The sequence below is a fragment of the Podarcis cretensis genome (assembly GCF_951804945.1).
Source record: "Podarcis cretensis genome assembly, chromosome: 18".
In the NCBI taxonomy this organism is placed as follows: Eukaryota; Metazoa; Chordata; class Lepidosauria; order Squamata; family Lacertidae; genus Podarcis; species Podarcis cretensis.
The window spans coordinates 2,552,333-2,573,330 of NC_137188.1; the positions used below are offsets into that span (position 1 = coordinate 2,552,333).

The 20,998-nt window shown below is 47.2% G+C and overlaps 3 protein-coding genes across 5 annotated transcripts in view; 2 read left to right on the plus strand and 1 right to left on the minus strand.

Annotated features, from left to right (window-relative positions):
* MEF2B (myocyte enhancer factor 2B) overlaps window positions 1-2,316 on the minus strand; it is a 31,542-nt gene extending 29,226 nt beyond the window's left edge. For 2 of the 3 annotated variants that reach the window (XM_079960814.1, XM_079960812.1), the window contains exon 1: window positions 2,160-2,316. The gene's annotated coding sequence lies outside the window, so the exon portion shown is untranslated. The remainder of the gene's footprint in view (window positions 1-2,159) is intronic. The other variant, XM_079960813.1, reaches the window with a different exon arrangement.
* The window catches only part of NCAN (neurocan), a 250,113-nt gene that overhangs the window by 109,776 nt on the left and 119,339 nt on the right, over window positions 1-20,998 (plus strand). The window lies entirely within an intron of this gene.
* Window positions 13,292-20,379, plus strand: TMEM221 (transmembrane protein 221; the record flags this gene model as incomplete). Its single annotated transcript, XM_079960893.1, has 3 exons — window positions 13,292-13,602; window positions 17,828-17,913; window positions 19,766-20,379. 3 exons carry the CDS (start codon window positions 13,292-13,294, stop codon window positions 20,284-20,286), a joined length of 918 nt encoding a protein of 305 aa, XP_079817019.1. The 3' UTR covers window positions 20,287-20,379.

The following is a 20,998-nucleotide window of genomic DNA, read 5'->3' on the forward strand; positions in this document are numbered from 1 at the left end:
AGACATCCCAAACTCGTACAGTTCCAGACACATGACTGATGCGACAGAAGATTGTAGATGTGGGGGGGGGGGGGGGAGTACAGTTCACGGTGGTCGTGGCATCGCTTTAAATTTTTCAAAAATATCACTCTTCTCATTGCAAGGACAAGAGAATGGAGGCATCGCAAAAACTTTGCAGACCGTGACTTTAGGAACAGCAGAAGCAGTTGAGAAGAGAGGAGTTCAAGGATATTTTAAAAAATAATTTTGTAAATTGTGTATCCTTGTTTCTCAATCTGACCCTTTTCCATGATTTTGTATGTTTTGTGGTATTTTATGCATTGTGACTTGCTATTATTTTTATTGATTAAAGTTTGGTAAATTCTTTATTGTAATTGTTAAGTGTAAACTGTTTAATGATTATTTGCTGATGTTTACCATTACCTTTACCTTTACCTTACCATTTACTATTATATTACAATGGATTACTGAATATTGCTTTATTTGATATGCTGTTTATTTTAAAGTTATGTTTTCATTGTGACTTTTTTTGTACTGGATGAGATTGTTATTAGGTGTGTGATCTTTGCTGTCTATTTTGTTGTTTCTTCAGCTTGCAAAGTTTATTTTTATTTATTAAATAGTTTACCACCATTTATCTGCAGATCTCATGGCAGTACACAACAAAAAAGTTACAATGTAAAAACCACAGTGTGAGTCAAAAACTCAGTTTCTATATTGTATTTTAGAAAAAACATGACACCTTTTGAAAGACAGAAATAAATAATGTGTGTGTACTCAGATGCCCGACTTGCGTATAGAAAGGCAGTACACAAATTAAAAGTGAAATGAAATGAAATAGTAATTGCAACTCAGTGAAAAACAGCCCATAATCTGACTCACCTTGGAAGAATGGAGAAAATTACATGCAAATTTGAGATACAGTATTGGGAAGGACCAGAACCTCTTTTTTATTATTTGACATTTCTCCATGACATATATAGTGGAAGCATCATTTGGAAGTCAAACCATCATCTCAAGCCTGGCAAATCTGGATCTCTACTTGATCATCAGATAACGCCAATGTTATTTACTTGGACCTTGCTATTTTAGCTCACGTGCAACTGTGCTCATTCGACACACCTGTTTTAAAGTTTTGCTCCTCATCTTTCAATTTGCATCTGTGGTTATAACTGCTCTTTTTGTTTTATATACGTTATAAAATGAAATAAAAAATCCTTACGAAGAAAAAGCAGATTGCAACGCTGAGTTGCTATTTAAAACTTCCTACACATCCCCAAGAATCCTCCCCTTTTTTGTTAAAGAAAGTGGGATTAGATTTTAGAAAGGAGAGCCAAGCTTAACAACTGAGTGTACCTCCTCTAGGGAAAGAGAAGATTGGGAGACTGGAGGAGAGGGGAGAATTAATATGTTTAATCTTCCCTCACCCCCATTAAGCAGAAGGCTGGATCACTTATCTAACATCCTTTAATTTCCCCGTTTTGTCCTTGCAAGAAGAATTTGGAGAGATGGCTTTGTGGTGGGACCAGACTAGATAACAGTCTCGTGCCTCCCAGCCTGACACCACAAATAAGAACAGCACAACACCTCCATTTCAGAAGGAAATTCAGAGCCCGTCTGCAAATTGGGGTTACCACACAGGTGCGAGGAACATGTAACTCTGAAAGGTTATTTTGCTTTTCGTCTTTTTATTTGCACCTGCGCTCACTTGCTTTCCTTTCCCCTCCCCATTTCGTTTTCCTTTAGTGCCACAACTATCAAGAGGACAAGGCTTCCCGCAGAAACGGTGCAAAGATTTGAATCTCTCTACAGCACCCAGCAAATCTACAACACTTTATAAATAATGATGATGATCATAATCATAGAATTACAGAGTTGGAAGGGACTTCAAGGGTCATCTAATCCAACCCCCTGCAGTGCAGGAATCCCAGGTTCGACCCCAAGTTGAACTCCCATTCTGAAACTCCCGAGAGCCACTTCCAGCGAGTGTAGACAATACCGAGAGGAGGACCCGTTTCCTGGAAGCATGGCAGGCGTGGAGACCTCTGAGCATGTGCAGAGCGCCTTCCAGATGTCCCCCACCCCAAGCAACACACCTCTCTCTCTAAGCTTCGCCAGCCCATTCATTCTTTGGAGTCCTCGCCTCCCCTGGGGCTTACCTGGCGCACCTGTGCTCAGGTGTGCGGTCCTGCTATCCCTCTGCCGGGGGAAAAGCCAAGCTCTCCGCTTCAGTAGCAGATCCTCTGCCCCGGCGCCGCTGCCCGGTGGGCTCCTCTTCTTGCAAACAGCATTGCAGGAATGGCAAAAACGGAAATCTGAGGAGTCCTGGCCCGAAGCTCGCCCGCCTCCCGCAACACTCCGCGCCTCGCTCACCTCCAGCCTCGGGGCTCAGAAGGGGAAGGCTCCTCTTTTGCATAGCCGCGCCCCCCTCGCTCCTGATTGGGCCGAATTCGGCCGGGTCGTTTGCATATATGGGCTCGATTGGCTGGCAGAGAGAGAGGGGCGGGGCGGGCAGAAAGGTACACAGTCACCTCCGCGCACGCCCCGCCCTCAGAACGCCTGCTGGCCCCGCCCACCACGTGGTTTCAGACACGCTTCTGAAAGGCCGCTTTCACACGTGAGTCAGACACGCGATGCGCTTAAAGATGTTCCTTTTGTTGTTGTTTTTAAAATAATATTTATTGGTATTTCAAAAAGTTACAAGAATAAAAAAGAAAGAAAAAGAAAAAACAGAAAATACAAAATACAGAAAAAATAAAAAAAACAATTAAAAACAAATCCATCTTTCCATATCTTATCTATCATTTGCTTGTTTCCTTGACCTCCTCACACCTCCCTTTTTTGTAATCTAGTTCATTAGTTGTTTCAGCAAATCCTTTCCTTCTTTGTTTTTATCTTACTAATTTATCTTAATATATTGTAACTTTACATTCTGACCTGTTAACAATCCATTTTTACTTAATCCTTTATAACATTACTGCTAAAACCACATAGCTTCTAAAGATGTTCCTTTTGTAAAGCAAAGCGAAAGGGCAGCAACCACTGCGTTTAAAGAGTTGTATTCTGTGTTTTCTGATTTAGCTCGTTTGTTGTATTTGGCTTTTTGTTTTTTAAATATGAATTGTATTTTATTATCTGCGTACACCATGCAGAAAACTTGGTTGGATGGCATGGGTGGGTATGCGAATTTAATTAATGGAATAAATAGGTAAATGGAACACTGGGATAGTCAGTCAGTAGAGCATGAGACTCTTAATCTCAGGGTTGTGGGTTGGGCAAAAGATTCCTGCATTTCAGGGGGCTGGACTAGATGGCCCCTGAGGTCCCTTCCAACTCAGCTCCACTCAGAATGGACCCACTGGAATTAAGATAGCTGTGCCATTGATTTCAGAGTATGGTGGATGCAGTTTACAGAGTTACACTGATAACAGGTAGCTAAGAACTTGGCTCTGAACTTGCTTATTTCTTTCTCCCTCCCAATCCGTTTTCCTTTTGTGCTGTTATCTTTTCAGCTTGTCATTTGCAAGCCTGAGGGGAGGGTGCCTTGATGTGGTTTTTAGGCAAAGTGGCATTAAAAATAATTTAAACCAACAAATTTCTCTGCGCTTGGAGGAGCTTACAAAGAAAAGCCAACAGGAGAAAAATCAGGCAAATGTAGACATACTGCCTCCCTTTAAAAGACTGGCAAGGAGGACAAGGAGGCAATGTCACACAGAGACATGTGTGGTTGTCTTCCTCAAGCAGTCAAGCACTCTTAGCGTTCTCAGAGACACACGTCTAAAGGCACCAGAAATGCGGAAAACGAAAATCTTAAGCCCTGCAGGAGATTCTGCCCCAGAGTAAGAACATAGCAGGAATGTGCCGGATCAGGCCAAAGAGATGCCTAGGCATCGTGGCTGAAAGCTATTGGCAACCTCTTCCTCCTCCATGAATTTCTCTAATCCTCTTTCATTCCATCTAGGGTGGCTTCCATTGCTGCTTCCAGTGGCAGTGAGTTCCATAGTTTAACTATGCAGTGTGTGAAGGGTATTTCTTGGACCCTTGGTATTACCCCCCCCCAAGCTGCTGATTTAGTACAAGTGACAGGATTCCCCACTTCTCATTTTGTAGATATACACCAGTTCAAGTTTGCAGCCCCATTTTAGCCCTTTAAAATCTGGTTCACATTTACTAAGCTCACACTTGAAAGGCCTGCAATCTTGTCAAACAGGGACAACTGTGTCCCAGGTGGATTAATCCAGAATTAAGATTGCCCCATTTCCCCCATGCTTCACTTCTAACAACCTCATACTGGAACTCCAAATTGACACACATGGATAGCTCAACTGGTAGAGCACGAGACTCTTAATCTTAGAGTTGTGGGTTCAAGCCCCACATTGGCCAAAAGATTGCTGCATTGCAGGGGCCTGGACTATAGAAGGCCCTTGGGGGTCCCAACTCCGCAATTCTATAATTCTCTGATTTTAACAGTGTCTGTGCAAGACTAGAGAGCTTGCCCCTCTTTCCATCATGCACCTCGCACGGCAAACCTCTTTCTCTCTCTGATAAGAGAGGTCTCTCTGGTTGCTGAATTCCCCATCCTTGGAGAACAAGAGACAGCCAGAGAGTCCCCAGAGAAGGTTTTGTGTTTACAAGCGCTGGAGGGGAAACTGATGCAACCCAGAGCCTCGGGTTACATGCGCCCGGTTGGCAGGAGGCCAGGAGAGTAGGAGGGAGTGTAGCAGAGATGTAACAGCCCAGGAAAGGGCTGATCTGGTACCCTGCATCCTTCGAAAGAGAGATGATGAGCTTGTTCCTTTCTCTCCTTTTTTCAGTACTCCCTTTCCTCTTAAAGCAGTGCTTTTTTTCTGGGGGGGGGGGAGTGGGAGAACTCACCATGAAGTTTCTTTCTTTGTTCACTGTGGGCCCAGTCGCAGTGTCACACACACAAACACACTGGAGAGATGGCTAAATGTAAGATGTGATTAATAAACTCAAGCCAACAAAGATCTGGATTAGAAATGGCCGCAACTTTATTGATCACAGATATAGGTGGGTTTTGCACTCAGGCATTGGGTGTAGAGTGGACACTTGGGTTGTGAATGTGATCCGTGCGGGGAGCACGTTCGCAGCCCTCAGCATCTGCAACCCGCAGGTTGTGAATCGGCGCTTCCACGCATTCGCAAAGAGTGATTTAGTGCTTTGCACATGCACAAGCGCCGAAACCCGGAAGTAACCCGTTCCTGTACTTCTGGGTTTGGCGCGGTGTGCAACCCGAAATCACACAACCTGAAGTATCTGTAACCCGAGGTATAACTGTATATCTATCCCAACCCCCCAGACTATCTATCACAGGGGTAGGCAACCTAAGGCCTGGGGGCTGGATGTGGCCCAGTCGCCTTCTCAATCTGGCTCGTGGACGGTCCGGGAATCAGCATGTTTTTACATGAGTAGAATGTGTGCTTTTATTTAAAATGCATCTCTGGGTTATTTGTGGGGCATAGGAATTTGTTCATTTCCCCCAAAAAAATATAGTCCGCCCCCCCACATGGTCTGAGGGACGGTGGACCGGCCCACAGCTAAAAAAGGTTGCTGACCCCTGATCTATCACCTACCTACCTACCTACCATCTATCTATCGCTATCATATCTATCTATCTATCATCTATCATCTATATCTATCTGTATAATTTTTAAAAAGGTAAGGGAACTCAGTCCCGCTTTTAAGTATTTTATGACGGACACTGGAAGGTAAAATGAAACCAATCAAATATTATGACAAAAATGGGGGGTTTAATGCAAAAAAAACAACAACACCAAAAACTTAAGAAGAGGCTGCTGGATCAGGCCGAAAGGTGCCATCTCATTCAGCATCCTCTTCAATGGGAAACCCACAAGCAGGATCAGAGGGCAAGAGCCCTCCTTCCAGCAACAGAGATTCAGAAGCCTTTATACTGCCTCTGATCATAAAGGCAGAGCAGAGCCAGCAAGGCCAGCAGCCATCAATAGGTCTGGATAGCTCAGCTGGTTAGAGTGTGGTGCTGATAATGCCAAGGTAGCAGGTTCGATCACCATATGGGGTGATAGCTGCATATTCCTGCATGGCATGGGGTTGGGCTGGATGACCCTCAGGGTCCCTTCCAACTTGACATTTCTCTGATTCCTCCGCTAACTTGCCCAGTCCTCTTTTAAAGCCATTTAAGCTGGTTTGCCATTTTTGTCTCCTGCGGGAGGGAGTTCTGTAATTTTAACTCTGCACTTCATGAATCTGTATATATAATCTGTCCCGAATCATCAGACATTGAGCTTAATGGGACATCTACAAGTTCTAATGTTATGAGAGAGGGAGAAAAACTTGCAGAACTTCTATAAACAGTAAAAAAAAAATTAAAAAAAATTGGTGCGGTGCAGAGAAAGTGAACAGCGAAGAGTTCCCCTCCCCTTTACCCACTTTCTCCATTCCATGCATATTTTTGAAATTTTCTATCCTGTCCTCTCTTCCTCACCTTTTCTCTAAAGTAAAAAGCCCCACATGCTGCAAATTTTCCTCACAGCAGGAGTCAATTTGGGGTTTTTTTTCTGAACCTTTTCCAACCCTACAACATCGTTGTTTGAGATGTGGCCAGAGCAGATCCCTCTATGGGCTTCAACTGTGCAAAACTAGTAAAGGTAAAGGGACCCCTGACCATTAGGTCCAGTCATGGCCGACTCTGGGATTGTGGCGCTCATCTCGCTTTATTGGCTGAGGGAGCCGGCGTACAGCTTCCGGGTCATGTGGACAGCAGGACTAAGCCGCTTCTGGCGAACCAGAGCAGCGCATGGAAAAGCCGTTTACCTTCCTGCGGGAGCGGTACCTATTTATCTACTTGCACTCTGATGTGCTTTTGAACTGTTAGGTTGGCAGGAGCAGGGACCGAGCAATGGGAGCTCACCCCGTCGCGGGGATTTGAACCGCCGACCTTCTGATCAGCAGGTCCTAGGCTCTGTGGTTTAACCCACAGTGCCACCCGCATCCCATTGTACAGTGGTACCTCAGGTTAAAAACTTAATTTGTTCTGAAGGTCCGTTCTTAACCTGAAACTGTTCTTAACCTGAGGTACCACTTTAGCTAATGGGGCCTCCTGCTGCTGCCGCGCCACTGGAGCATGATTTCTGTTCTCATCCTGAAGCAAAGTTCTTAACCTGAGGTACTATTTCTGGGTTAGCGGAGTCTGTAACCTGAAGCGTCTGTAACCTGAAGCATCTGTAACCCCAGGTACCACTGTACACATGACGTTGGCCACAGTCGTTATCTATCCTCAGGACCAGTTTACTTGCAAAGTAAACTGATTTGGGGGGGGGGGGAGGTCCAGAAGAAGCACATATGCACACTGCTTTTGGGGAGCAGGGTCTGCAGAGGACAAATGCATCAGAAGTGATTCTCCCCCCACTATCTCTGGGAGCAATTAAGATTAGCAATTAAACCATTAGGATTAGTTCATTAACACCCCGGTTAATTGCCTGCCCATCTCTGCAGAATTGGAAGATTTAACCACAGTCCCTAGAAAGATGCATGTTTACTGCCTTGGAGGGCACGCCATGTTGAGACATCCTCATTCTAGGCTTAAAGGCATGGTTGGCATCTGTCTGTCTCCCCGGGGTGCAAGCCTGGGCTGTGGGTCTGGGGTCCTGGGCTGCCCAGCTGACAAGACCCCCCTCTCGGCCTCACTGAGGGGGTCCAAAGGAAAGCAGAGCAAGATGGTGGACACCAGCTTGGCTGCAGGGGTTGCCCATCCAAGGGCCTTAGGGACTTGTGAATTTGTGTAGGGATTACTCCTGAGCCTTTATCTTCTCCCAAAGATATCCCACGAGGCAGTGGAGATTTAGGATCAGAATTTCCTTCTCGTAGGTGGACTCCCTTCCCAGGTGGACGAGTCCCGTCTGCCCCTCACTTCCCTCTGCAGCCTTCTTGACCTCATCCACTCTGACTTTGCAGGCAGGGATGTCCCTAAGTCACCAAGGATTTGAGCTGCCCTCACCTGGTTTAGCCGGCCAGTCAAAGCCATTCTGCACACTGACATACGCTCCAACATTTCTCCAGTGAAAAGAGGGATGTCCTATTCCATAATAATAATAATAATAATAATAATAATAATAATAGAAATTATATTATTTATACCACACCCATCTGATTGGGTTGCCCCAGCCACTCTGGGCAGCTTCCAATAGACACTGTATATAAAACATAGCAGAACATTAAACCTTAAAAACTGCCTTCAAGTGCCTTCTAAACGTTGTAGCTTATCTCCTTGGCTCAGGGGTCACAAAACTCCCCACCCTCCCACATTTGTCTGATGATAATACAGTGGTACCTCGGGTTACATATGCTTCAGGTTACAGACTCCGCTAACCCAGAAATAGTATCTCGGGTTAAGAACTTTGCTTCAGGATGAGAACAGAAATTGTGCTCCGGCGGCACAGCAGCAGCAGGTGGCCCAATTAGCTAAAGTGGTGCTTCAGGTTAAGAACAGTTTCAGGTTAAGTACAGACCTCCAGAACGAATTAAGTACTTAACCAGAGGTACCACTGTAGGGACGTCCTAAGGAAAAGCGGGACATTCTGGGATCAAATCAGAAGCCAGGACGGCTTCTGTCAATCTAGGACTGTCCCTGGAAAATAGGGTCACTTGGAGGGTCTGCAGTTCCAGAGACAAAATGCAGGCATTGATTCCTGGCACTGCCAAATAGAGACTGGGTATGCCCCCCCCCATTGGAAACCTTTGAGAGCTGCTGCCAGTCTGTGTGGACAGTACTGAGTTGCATGGACCAGCTGTATTTGACTATGTAGAAGGCAATTTCCTGTTTAAAATAACCACTTAAAATCATGAGGACTAGAACGGTTTGGAAACTTCAGCCGGTGCAGAATTCAGCGGCCAGGTTGCTCACCAGAGCAAGACTGTTTGAGCATATTGCACCAATCGTGGTCCGACTGCACTGGCTGCTAATTAGTTTCCAGGCCCAATTCAAAGTGCTGGTTTTGACCTATAAAGCCTTAAATGGCTCAGGACCTCAATACCTAAAGGACCGCCTCTTTCCATATGAACCCACCTGGACCCTGAGATCATCTTCTGAGACCCTTCTACATGTGCCTCCTCCTCCAGAGGGTGGCAACACGAGAACAGGCAGTGGCGTAGCGTGGGTTGTCAGCACCTGGGGCAAGGCAAGTAATTTGTGCCCCCTAACCCGTGGATTTGTGCCCCTAACCCATGGATTTGCGCCCCCTAACCCTAACCCCCAGATGTTGCGCCCGGTGCGGCCGGCCCCCCCTGCACCCCCCACGCTACGCCACTGAGAACAGGGCCTTCTCTGCAGTGGCTCCCCATTCATGGAATGCTCTCCCCAGGGAGGTTCGCCTGGTGCCTTCATTATACACCTTTAGGTGCCAGGCAAAAAGTTCCTTTTTAATCAGGCCCTTGGTTGATCTGTTTGACATCCTATAATAATAAATAAGATGTGTTTTATTTTATGGGGGGAGGTTATTGGGTTGTTGTTTTTATTTTGTGGTTCTACATTTTGATTTTATTCTGTGAACCGCCCTGAGACCTCCGGGTATAGGACGGTATATAAATTCAGTAAATAATAATAATATCCACCTCACTTTGTTCGGGGAAAGGCTGTAGCTCTGTAACACATTTCTGCACTCAGAAGGTCCCGAGTTCAGTTCCCGGCATCTCCAGGGACAGCTGGCAATGAAATCCTGGGGAGCTGCTGCCAGTCAGTGTAGGCAATATTGAGGTGGATGGTCTCCTATCTTCTTTTCCTCCAGGTTCTTGCCCAATTCTTGCATTGCAGGTGGTTGGGGGAAATGACCCTGGCGGTCTCTTCCAACTCTACAATTCTATGATTCTTTAATAAGCCAGTATTGTGAATGATCTACTATAGATTATCTTAAAAACCAGCCGTAGGGATTCTCATCTGGAATATTTCTGATCTTAAAAGTTCTGACTATTTCTTCCTGCTGAGTTTGCTGGGACTTTCATGCCATTGACTCTAGAGAAGGCCTGGCGCCCTCTTCAGGCGCTATAATTCACTCATCGTAACCTCGTGTCATACATGTAAAGCACAAAGATTCCTGGCAATCATAGTTTGTTAAGGGTGCTGGGAGTTGTAGCTCTGTGAGGGGGTAAACTACAGTTCCCAGGATTCCTTGGGGTGGAGGATGTACTTTAAATGTGTTTTTAAGAGCCTCCAATCCTTTTCAGAGTGAAGGACAGCTCACTTGGTAGAGCATTAGGCTCTTGTTCTCACGGCCACGGGTTCGAGCCCCATGTGGGGCAAGATTCCTGCACTGGAGGGGGCTGGACTGGATGATCCTCATTGTCCCTTCCAGCTCTATGTTTCTGTGATTCCACATCTTGAGGCAAAAAGTTTCATAGGCTATGTGCTCTGCAAAGAAAGTCATCATCTTTGTTTGGGACTGAGTCTTCTGTCAACCCATTTCACTGGGGGGTAGACTGAGTTCAGGCTACATGTCATAAAACATAATTTTCTATGTTCTCAATTTGACCCTTTTACATGGTTTTGTATGTATTGTGATATTTTATGCATTGTGACTTGCGGCCATTTTTACTGATCATAGTTCAGTAATTATTTATCATAATGCTAAGAGTGAATTTCTGTTTAATTGTTATTTTCTGTTGTTTTGAGAGTCCAGTTCATTGTGTGCTATTATATTCTAATAGATCACTGAATATTACTTTATTTGATATAAGTCATTCCAATTTCAAGTTATGTTTTATCATGACATTTTGTATTGGATCAGGTTATAAGGTGTTCTTTGTTGTCTGTTTTGTTGCTGCAAAGTGAAATGAAATGTCAAAAAGTGATAAAAAGTACTAAGCGTCCATTGAAAGGGGAAACGGCCCCCTGCCCATTGCCCCGCCAAACAGGTGGCACAGGTTTCTGTGGCGCTCTTTGCAAGCCTACCGGACCTGTTGAAATGGGCAGAGAAATGGTCACAAAATCTCTTTTCCGAGCCCGATTCAGGCCTCTTCAGAGCATCATCTCTGATCCTGGCGATGTGGGACCTGGAAAATCCCAGGGGCTGCATGGCATCAGGAGCCCAGACAGCCTGTCCTGCCAAAGTCAACAATCCCTTCCCCGCAAAATTAGAGGCTGGCTCCCATTTCCCCCCAACAGAGCTCTGTGGCGGAAGAAGCCACCCACGGAAAGCAGGCCTGGCCGCTGACCCTTCCGTCTGGGTCGGACGCTGGCGGGCTTCTCTCCCACGCTGGGGAGAAAGGCTCTTTTGGGCACTGCCTTCAGATGGCAGCACACCAAAGCTTATACCAAGAACAAACATAGTTGGTCTCTCTCTCTCTCTTTTTTTTATTAAAGATTTTCTTGATTTACAAAAGTGTGTGCAATGTCTCTCTCTCGTATTTTTTCTTTTCCATGTAACATTTTTACAAATCAGTTTCATTTCTTTAGACATTAGGAAGAAAAGGGGGGGAGATGGGGGGGTCGGGTGGCAATGTTTCTATTTTACTTACGGTAATGTATGTAGGGTTTGGTGTCCGCGTTACTCGTGCTGGTTCTCTGCTGTTCACTTGTGTTCCTTTGGTGGTGAGAGAGGTTGGGGTTGGCCTAGGGTGTGATTGTTTGTTTGTGACTGGCTGTGGTGATCTTTGTTTTCGTGTGTGAGTGAGGTGGGTGGGTGTTTTGGATCAGGTTAGCCATATTGATTTCTATGCTGTTGGTGGATTTTTGTCGTTGTCTTCTTGAGCTGTGTATGTGATAAAGGGGAGCCATACTGGGGTAAAGGCGTCTTCTTCTGCTTGTCCCCATGTCAGTTTCCATTTATTGGTTAATTTTTCTAGTAGGGCTGTTTCCCATACTATTTGGTGCCATTGGTCCATGCTTACTCCTGACAGGTCTCTCCAGTGTCTGGTTATGGTGCTTCTGGCTGCTGAAAGTAGGTGGGTTATGAGTTCTTTGTGGTGTAAGTGGGCATTATTGTCTTGGAAGATGTTTAGTAGGGCCAATTCTGGGGTGATTTCTAATACTTGCTTGGTTATTTTACTTACGCAGTGGCGTAGCGTGGGTTGTCAGCACCCAGGGCAAGGCAAGTAATTTGCGCCCCCTAACCCGTGGATTTGCGCCCCCTAACCCTAACCCCCAGATGTTGCACCCGGTGCGGCCGGCCCCCCCTGCACCCCCCACGCTATGCCACTGTACTTACGGTATTTCTTGTATGGTTGTTGTCCAGAATAGTTGGGTTTTGGGGCACTCCCACCACATGTGGAGGTCTGTGCCTGTGGAGGTGCACCCTCTCCAGCATTTTGGTGAGGTTCCTGAGCGTATTAGCCCTAGTTTTCACGTAGTTGGTCTCTATGTTTTTTAATATATATATATATATATATATGTGTGTATATATATATATATATATATATATATATATATATATATATATATATATATTGACTGTGTCAGACCAACACGGCTACCACCTGAATCTATGCATCTGGCTGAGAGGCTCTTGCCCTGTTTCAGGGAGAGGAAAAAGCAGAATCATAGAATTGTGGAGTTGGAAGGGACCCTGGGGGTCATCTAGTCCAACCCCTGCAAGGCAGGAATCTTTTGCCCAACGAGGATTCCTGTCTGGTTAAGAGGTCTGCCAGTTGCTTGGGACCAGCGTTGCCCTGGGCCTTGGGTGCCAGTCGCTGTTGTTTCTTTAGGCATTTTTTAATTTTCACACCCCCCCACCCCACCCCCCAGAAGGAACAAGGATAACAGCTGGAGGAAATTAAAACTGTAAGAGGCAGGCAGAATGAGTGGTTGCACAGGTGTTAAAATGATAAAAAGTCCATAATATCAGCGTTGCTTTTGGTTACCAAGTCTAGTTCCAGGTTTGCCAGAAAATCATGGCGTATGTCAATTTCAAGGCGCTAGTCCCTAATCCGCGGAAGCACCCCCCGTCTCCCGATCTCTGCTCTCCCTCCCCGCCGCAGTTGACCAATTTCAAGGCGCAAGACCCTAAGGTGGGGGGGGGGGGAATCAGAGCCGCGATGGGAAACTGGGTGAGGGTCAGGCAGCCCCCCGCGCGTGCCGCCCTTCAAGCGCCCACTGTCCTGGCTCCTGGCTCCGCTGCAGTTGACCGATTTCAAGGCGCTAGTCCCTTAGGCGCGCAATTGCGCAGGCGGCGCCGCGACGGGTGACCGGGGGGCGGCAGGATCGGACCACCCCTTCGAGGCGCCTCCCCGCTCGCTCTCGCCTCCGCCTCCCAAGCGCTGCCTCGACGGCGCCCAGGGACCTTCTCCGCCTCTCGCTCTCCCCATGCCGGCGCCCCCTCCGTCCCCCTACGGGCCGCGCGCCCTGGGCGCCCTGCTGCTCTTCGGCACCGTGTCCGGCCTGATGGCCGTCCTGGCGTCCATGCTCATCTTCCAGATCCAGGCGGGCAGCCGGGCCGGAGCGGCGGGCGCGGCGGGTCTCCCCGAGGGGGCGCGCCGGGTGCTGCTGCCGCTGTCGGCGGTGCTGGCCTCGCTCTGCCTGGTGCTGAGCCTCAGCTGCCTCCTGCTCAGCCTCCTGCACGGCTACTGCGGCGCCGAGCGGTGCGCGCCCACGGGGGGCGCTCTGGGGCCCGACAGGTGCGTACTGGCCAGGTCAAGAGGTGCGGGGGCTCTCGTGGGGCGCGGGGGGGGGGACATCGGTCTGAAGTTTGCTTCTTTGGGCGGGAGGGGGCTCTTAAGCCATCTCGAATAATAATAATAATTTATTATTTATACCCCGCACATCTGGCTGGACTTCCCCAGCCACACTGGGCGGCTTCAAACAAAATATTAAAATGCCCTAATACATCAAACATTAAAAGCTTCCCTAAAGAGGGCTGCCTTCAGATGTCTTCTAAAAGTCTGGTAGTTATTTTTCTCTTTGACATCTGGTGGGAGGGCGTTCCACAGGGCAGGCGCCACCACCGAGAAGGCCGTCTGCCTGCTTCCCTGTAACCTCACTTCTCGTAATGAGGGAACCACCAGAAGGCCCTTGGAGATGGACCCAGGTGTCCAGGATGGACGATGGGGGTGGAGACACTCCTTCAGATATACTGGACCAAGGCTGTTTAGGGCTTTAAAGGTCAGCACCAACACTTTGAATTGTGCTCAGAAATATACTGGGAGCCAGTGTAGGTCTTTCAAGACCGGTGTTATATGGTCTCAGTGGCCGCTCCCAGTCACCAGTCTAGCTGCCGCATTCTGGATTAGTTGTAGTTTCCGGGTCACCTTCAAAGGTAGCCCCACGCAGAGCGCATGGCAGTAGTCCAAGAGGTAGATAACCAGAGCATCCACCACTCTGGCGAGACAATGTGCAGGCAGGGAGGGTCTCATCCTGTGTACCAGATGGAGCTGGTAGACAGCTGCCCTGGACACAGAATTGACCTGTGCCTCCATGGACAGCTGTGAGTCCAGAATGACTCCCAGACTGCACACCTGGTCCTTCAGGGGCACAGTTACCCCATTCAGGACCAGGGAATCCTCCACACCTGCCCGCCTCCTGTCCCCCAAAAGCAGTCCTCCTGTCTTGTCAGGATTCAACCTCAATCTGTTGCTTTCCTATCCTGAGCTGGTTTGGAAGAAAAGTGAGATACAACCATAGAATTGCAAAGTTGGAAGGGACCATGAGGGTCATCTAGTCCAACCCGCTGCGAGGCAGAAATATTTCGCCCAGCATGGCACTTGAACCCACAACCCTGAGATTAAGGGGTCTCGGGCTCTACCAGTATGTATGGGATAAAATGAAATCCGTCCACCCATCCAAGGAACTCGCCATAATTAACTCGCCATGGGCTTCCGGGGTCTTGTAGCCCCCTGAGTTTATTCCAGAAGAAAGGCCTTCTTCTGAACACGCGACCCAGAGGCCGGGGTCTGGCTCACCTTCGTCAAAGGTGGCTGTTCATGCTCCCCACCTCTCCTTGCCCCTTGCAGCCCTCCTCCAAATCATTAACCAAAGGCATGTCCAAATTGTCTCTGAACACGAAAGAAACGACGGCATTACATGCGTTAGCACGGCTCAGAAACGACACGCTGGGATGTCAGGAGGTCAGGGTTAAATTGCTGGAAGCAGAAGGCAGAGAGCAAGTTGGCAGAACTGGTGCCACAACTGCAGGTGTTTAAGATTCAAGCGGGCATTGCCCTGGCACTTCCCTGAAGGTCATCATAAGGTCTAGAAACTTGGATTTCTAAACACACACACATCCAGTCATAATGCCTAGACCCAGAAACATAGACTCATAGAATTGTAGAGTTGGAAGGGACCCTGAGGGCCATCTAGTCCAACCCCCTGCAGTGCAGGAATATTCTGCCCAACCTGGTTCTCAAACCCATGACCCAGAGATTAAGAGTCTCATGCCAGATTAATTGTTATTTTTAAATTTTACAAAATGTACGTACTTCTTGATTGTAAGCTAACCTCTGGTTCACAGCGATGTACAGCAATTCATTGAAATTAACAGGTTTTTAAAAATATTCAAAGGATAAAAATCAATATATAGCAGGGACCTCAAGGGTCATCTAGTCCAACCCCTGCAATGCAGGAATCTTTTTGCCCAACACGGGGCTCAAACTCACAGCCCTGGGATTAAGAGTCTCATGCTGAGCTGACCTAGGAGCATGAAGGCACATCAGTGCATGTCCAACATCATGAGATCTAGATACCGGTACTTGGTTTTTTAAACACACAGACACCCACACTCATAGGGTCTAGAAACTTTTCATGCATGTCCAGTGTCATGAGGTCTAGAAACATGTTTTAAACACATACACACACACTCCTAAATTCTACAAACTTTCACAGACCTTCAAAGTGGTATTTTCCAGGGACAGTCCAGGACTTATAGAAGCCATTCTGGTTTCTGATTTGATCCTGGAATGTCCCGCTTCACCTTAGGACATCCTATTTTCATCAGAGAAATGTGGGAGGGCTGGAGTTATATGACCTCCCCAAGCCAAGGAGATAAGTAACTAGACAACCTTTGGAAGACATCTGAAGACAGCCCTGTAGAGGGAAGTTGTTTAATGTTTGATGTTTTATTATGTTTTTTATATATGTTGGAAACCACACAGAGTGGCGGCAGCAAACCAGTTTAGATGGGTAGGTTATAAATAATAAAATTATTATTATTATTATTATTATTATTATTATTATTATGCAATAGGATGCCCCTATTTTCATTGGAGAAATATTGGAGGGTATGCTTTCAAGAATGTGGTGTAGTGTCATGAGGCCAGAAACATGGGTTTTTTAACACACATACACACAGGTCTAGAAACTTGCATGCACATCTTGTGTCACAACAAGGTCTAGAAACAAGGTTTAAACACTCTCATCTCCATAGTGATAAATACTTGATTTAAAAGCCACACAAACCCCAGATTTAAGCAGGCGTTGCCCACATATTCAGGCATGTCTGTGATCAAAAGATCCAGAAACATTTTTTTTTAAAGCATTCGTACACACAGCCAGATTCAAGCAAGCATTGCCCACACATTTTCAAGCACACTGTAAGGTCCAGAAGTTGAACCAGATTGAAGTGGGCCCTGTAATGTCCAGTACAGTCAATAAGACCTAGAAACTTAGGGATTTTTTGCCTTTTTTATTTTTTAAAGAGCTGTAGCTGGTGAACCATCCATAATCGAAAAATACTGGAGCACTTTCAGGCACACCTTCTGTCATGTGGTCTAGAAACTTGGTTTTTTAAAAACAGCAACAACGCATTTGCAGGAAGGACAGATTTGACAGCCGCTGCTGCAATTTCTGGACTTAATCAGCCATTGCATGATACTGGCTTTTACGTTACTCCACAGTGCTGGGGCCCCCATCCACACCCGTCCAAAAATTCCTGCCGTATGAGAAACTCTGCTCATTATCCTTCCAGCTCACGTCCGCCAACTTTTCCCACATTGCCGCTGTCATTCTGAATTACCACTTTGAGGTTTTCTTTTCTGAGTTTCCCCCCTCCCCTCCATGCTTTCTCTCCCTGTTTCATTTTCCTTTTTTTTCTTAGAGTTTTGCAAACAAAGTCTGTCCAGGCCTGCAGAGAACCCCCCTCCTTTTTTTCGGAAAGTAGGGGACGGTCAAAACAAAGCTCTCTCTATTCTTGGGGACAATGGCAGGCGAGGAAGGAGCAGGGAGGGCGTCCAATATTTTCTCTCTGTTCCCAAGACACCGTCCCTTTGCAACATTGCGTTTTTAAAAAACACCATTCATGTGGGGGCGTCTGTCGTCCCCCCCAATCCTCATCTCCACAGTTACCGATTGAGGTGCAAATATTTGATTTATTCTTGGGGGGAACCGGGGGTTAACACCACCCTCCTTCCAGAAAAAAACAAACACCCCATGTCCTGTGGAAACACTTTTAGGACAAATATTTCTCGAAGCTTTAGCATGAACCGGAGTAAGGGGTCTTACTCAAAGGAGACGTGTTGAAATCAAGGAGCCAACGTTCGCCAGGCCTGTTGAGTTTGGCAGGTCTGCTCAGTGGTCGAAGAAGAGCACTGCCGGGTCAGAGGGAGGGAGAAGGAACGAGAGGCTACAAAGGATTTGGGAAGGGGCAACACACAGAGCACACCATGCATTAGAATCATAGGGAAGGGACCCCCAAGAGTCATCTAGTCCGACCCACTGCAATGCAGGAATCCCAGCTAAGGAACCCACTGCTTAGCTTGGTGCAGAGTGTAATGTCTTTGGGGCAGAGACCCCCAGCCCCTGCTTCGCTGATGTAACTCCCTAAAGCTCGAGGCGATACCACGGAGGCGTTGCATATAAATACGTGAAAATGAATTAACCACAGGTTTCTGTTCCTTCCTCCTGCTGCCGCAGGGGCGACTGGTTCCTCGTGGACAGCCGGAAGGTGCGTCACGTGGCCGTGGGTCTGTTTTGCTGCGGGGTCTCGGCCTACCTGGCAGGTGAGTTTGGCTCCTCCCCCTGCCCACTCCTTAGACTAGCTCTTGCCGGTGAGACCAGTGCAAAAGCGCTTTCAAAGAAAGCTGTCTCTAATTCAGGAACCCTAGAATTGGAAGGGACCCCTAGAGTCATCTAGTCCAACCCCCTGCAATGCAGCAGCAGCAGCAATAATAATAATAATAATAATAATAATAATTTATTTGTACCCCGCCCATCTGGCTGGGTTTCCCCAGCCACTCTGGGCGGCTTACAACAAAGATTAAAAATACATTAAAATGTCACACATTAAAAACTTCCCTGAACAGGGCTGCCTTCAGATGTCTTCTAACCGTTAGGTAGTTGTTTATCTCTTTGACATCTGGTGGGAGGGTGTTCCACAGGGCGGGCACCACCACCGAGAAGGCCCTCTGCCTGGTTCCCTGTAGTTTTGCTTCTCCCAGGGAGGGAACCGCCAGAAGGCCCTTGGCGCTGGACCTCAGTGTCCGGGCAGAATGATGGGGGTGGAGAATATGCAGTTGTCCCATAAGGGGATCAAACCTGCAACCTTGGTGCTATCAGCACTGTAACCAACTGAGCTAAAGCTTCTCTCTTCACAGGCCCTCAAGGTGAGCAATGCTTAAAACGTACATTATTATTGTTGTTGTTGTTGTTTTGTTTTAGAAAATAATACAGAAAGCAGGAAAGCTGCTCACAGTTCTGGTTGCCTCACGTCCAAAAGAATATTGCAGAGTGGGAAAAGGTTCAGAGAAAGTGGGCGGACTGAGTCCCCTATGAGGAAGGTTTGCAGTGTTGGGGGCTTTTTAGTTTAGGGAAACTGCAAGTAAAAGTTGACAGGATAGAAGTGGAGAAAGTGGATAGACAGAAATTTTCCTTCCTCTCCAGCAACAAACATGGACATCCTAGGAAGCTGAATGTTGAAAGATTCAGGACAGACAAAAGGAAGGATCTCTTTATGCAGCACAGAGTTAAACTACGTGACTCATTGCCACAGGACAGAGTGATGGCTGCCAGCTTGGATGGTTTTGAAAGATTAGGCAGATTTATGGAGAAGGCGACTCTCAGCGGCTGTGACCCATGATGGCTGTTCTCGGTCTCCATTGTCTGAGGCAGCAATGCTTCTGACTCCCAGTTGCATCAAACCTCAGGAGGGGAGAGGGCTCTCATTTTGGGGACCTGCTTGCAGGTTTAACCCACAGGATGCTGGACTAGATGGGCCACTGGCCTGATCCAGCAGGCTCTTATGTTCTTATGCATGTGTGTAAATCTAGAAATACTTCCATTTAAAAAAAATAATGCAGGCATTTAAAACCAACAGAAACATTTTTAAAGCAAACTGCGGTTTACTCTACAGACTTCTTTTTATCACTGATGTATACTAAATTGTGCCCCCTCTCTAATTCTAGTGCTTATCTGCCAGAAAACTTCCAGTCTGTTGAACAAACCACAGTTAAAAGCACTCCGTGGCATCCTGTTCTGTCCGAACAGTCAAATGTTGTTAAAGCAAACCATGGTTTACTGTGCAAGCATTATCTTTTTTATTAAAAAAAATAATAACTGCTGCGGATTTGTTGAAATGGGTTGCCATATTTTGAAGAGCAAAAAGAGGACGCATTTGTCGACTTTGGATTGCAACACCTCTCATTTTACATACCCATGAAAAAGAGGTTGTGCTTAGGAAAAAGAGGATATATAGCAACCCTAGTTGAACAAACCACAGTGGCCTCCTGTGCTGTCCAAACACAGTCAAACCTGGTTAAAGCAAACCGTGGTTTACTGTGTCGGCATTCTCTTTTTTATCTGTATAAAAAAACCACTGCTGTGGATTAAATTGCATCCTCTCGCCCTCGACTCCAGCTCTCTCCATGTACATGTTGGTGCAGTTTGAGACTGAAACCGGGATCACCAGCGCTTGCGTCCTTTCGTCAGGCATCTTGGTCCTCTTCATCACTGTGACGCACGCCCTGATCCGCGCTGCCAAAGCCACGGGGCTCAGCCAGGGCGAGCTCTCACACACCCTCTACGAGAATGACTCGGCCCGTAGCGGGGAGCTGCCCGCTGCCCCCCTCAACAACACCAAGGGCATGCCTGCTCCCCGGCCACGCCCAGAGATTCACCGGGAGTTTTCCTACCCGCCGTTCCTTGAACAGAAGTCCCACCTCACCACACCAGCCAGCAGCAACATCACCTCCTCGGGGAGCGCCGAGCTAACCCTGGAAAAGGATTGCTACAGTGCTCCCCGGGTGCACCGGACCCTCTCGGTGGAGTCCGGCCTCCTGCAAACCCACGGGAAGCCATGGAACGGCGTCACACAGGAAATGAGGAATGTGCTCTCCCGCAAAATGGCGGGCACGGGGAAAGATTCAACCTTGGTGTAGAAAACGTGGGTAACCCGTCTCTGCAGAGGTGTATGGGGAGCCAGCTGGTTCTCTGGAGGTCTCTCAGCTATTAAAGATGTTTACTCTTCCTTATTCCCACAGCCTGGTTAATTGGCGGAACTCCCTGCCACAAGGTGGTGGCTGCTCACATAGGAGGTTTTGAAATAATAATAATAATAATAATAATTAATAATAATAATTGTACCTTGCCCATCTGACCAGGTTGCCCCATCCACTCTGGGCAGCTTCCAGCATATACAGAAACACAGTAAAACACCAACCACTTACAAACTTCAGATGCCTTCAGATGTCTTCAGATGTCGCCTAAAAGCTGTATAGTTACTTATCTCCTTGACACCTGAAGAGAGGGTGTTCCACAGGGTGGGCGCCACAACCAAGAAGGCCCTCTGCCTGGTTCCCTGTAGCTTCCCATCTCGCAGTGAGGGAACTGCCAGAAGGCCCTTGGAGCTGGACCTCAGTGTCCAGGCTGAACGATGGGGGTGGAGATGCTCCTTCAGGCATACAGGGATGAGGCCGTTTAGGGCTTTAAAGGTCAGCATCAACACTTTGAATTGTGCTTGGAAACGTACTGGGAGCCAATGTAGATCCTTTAAGGACCAGTGTTATATGGTCCTGGCAGGTGCTCCCAGTCACCAGTCTGGCTTCTGCATTCTAGATTAGTTGTTTCTGATTCACCTTCCAAATTGGCCCC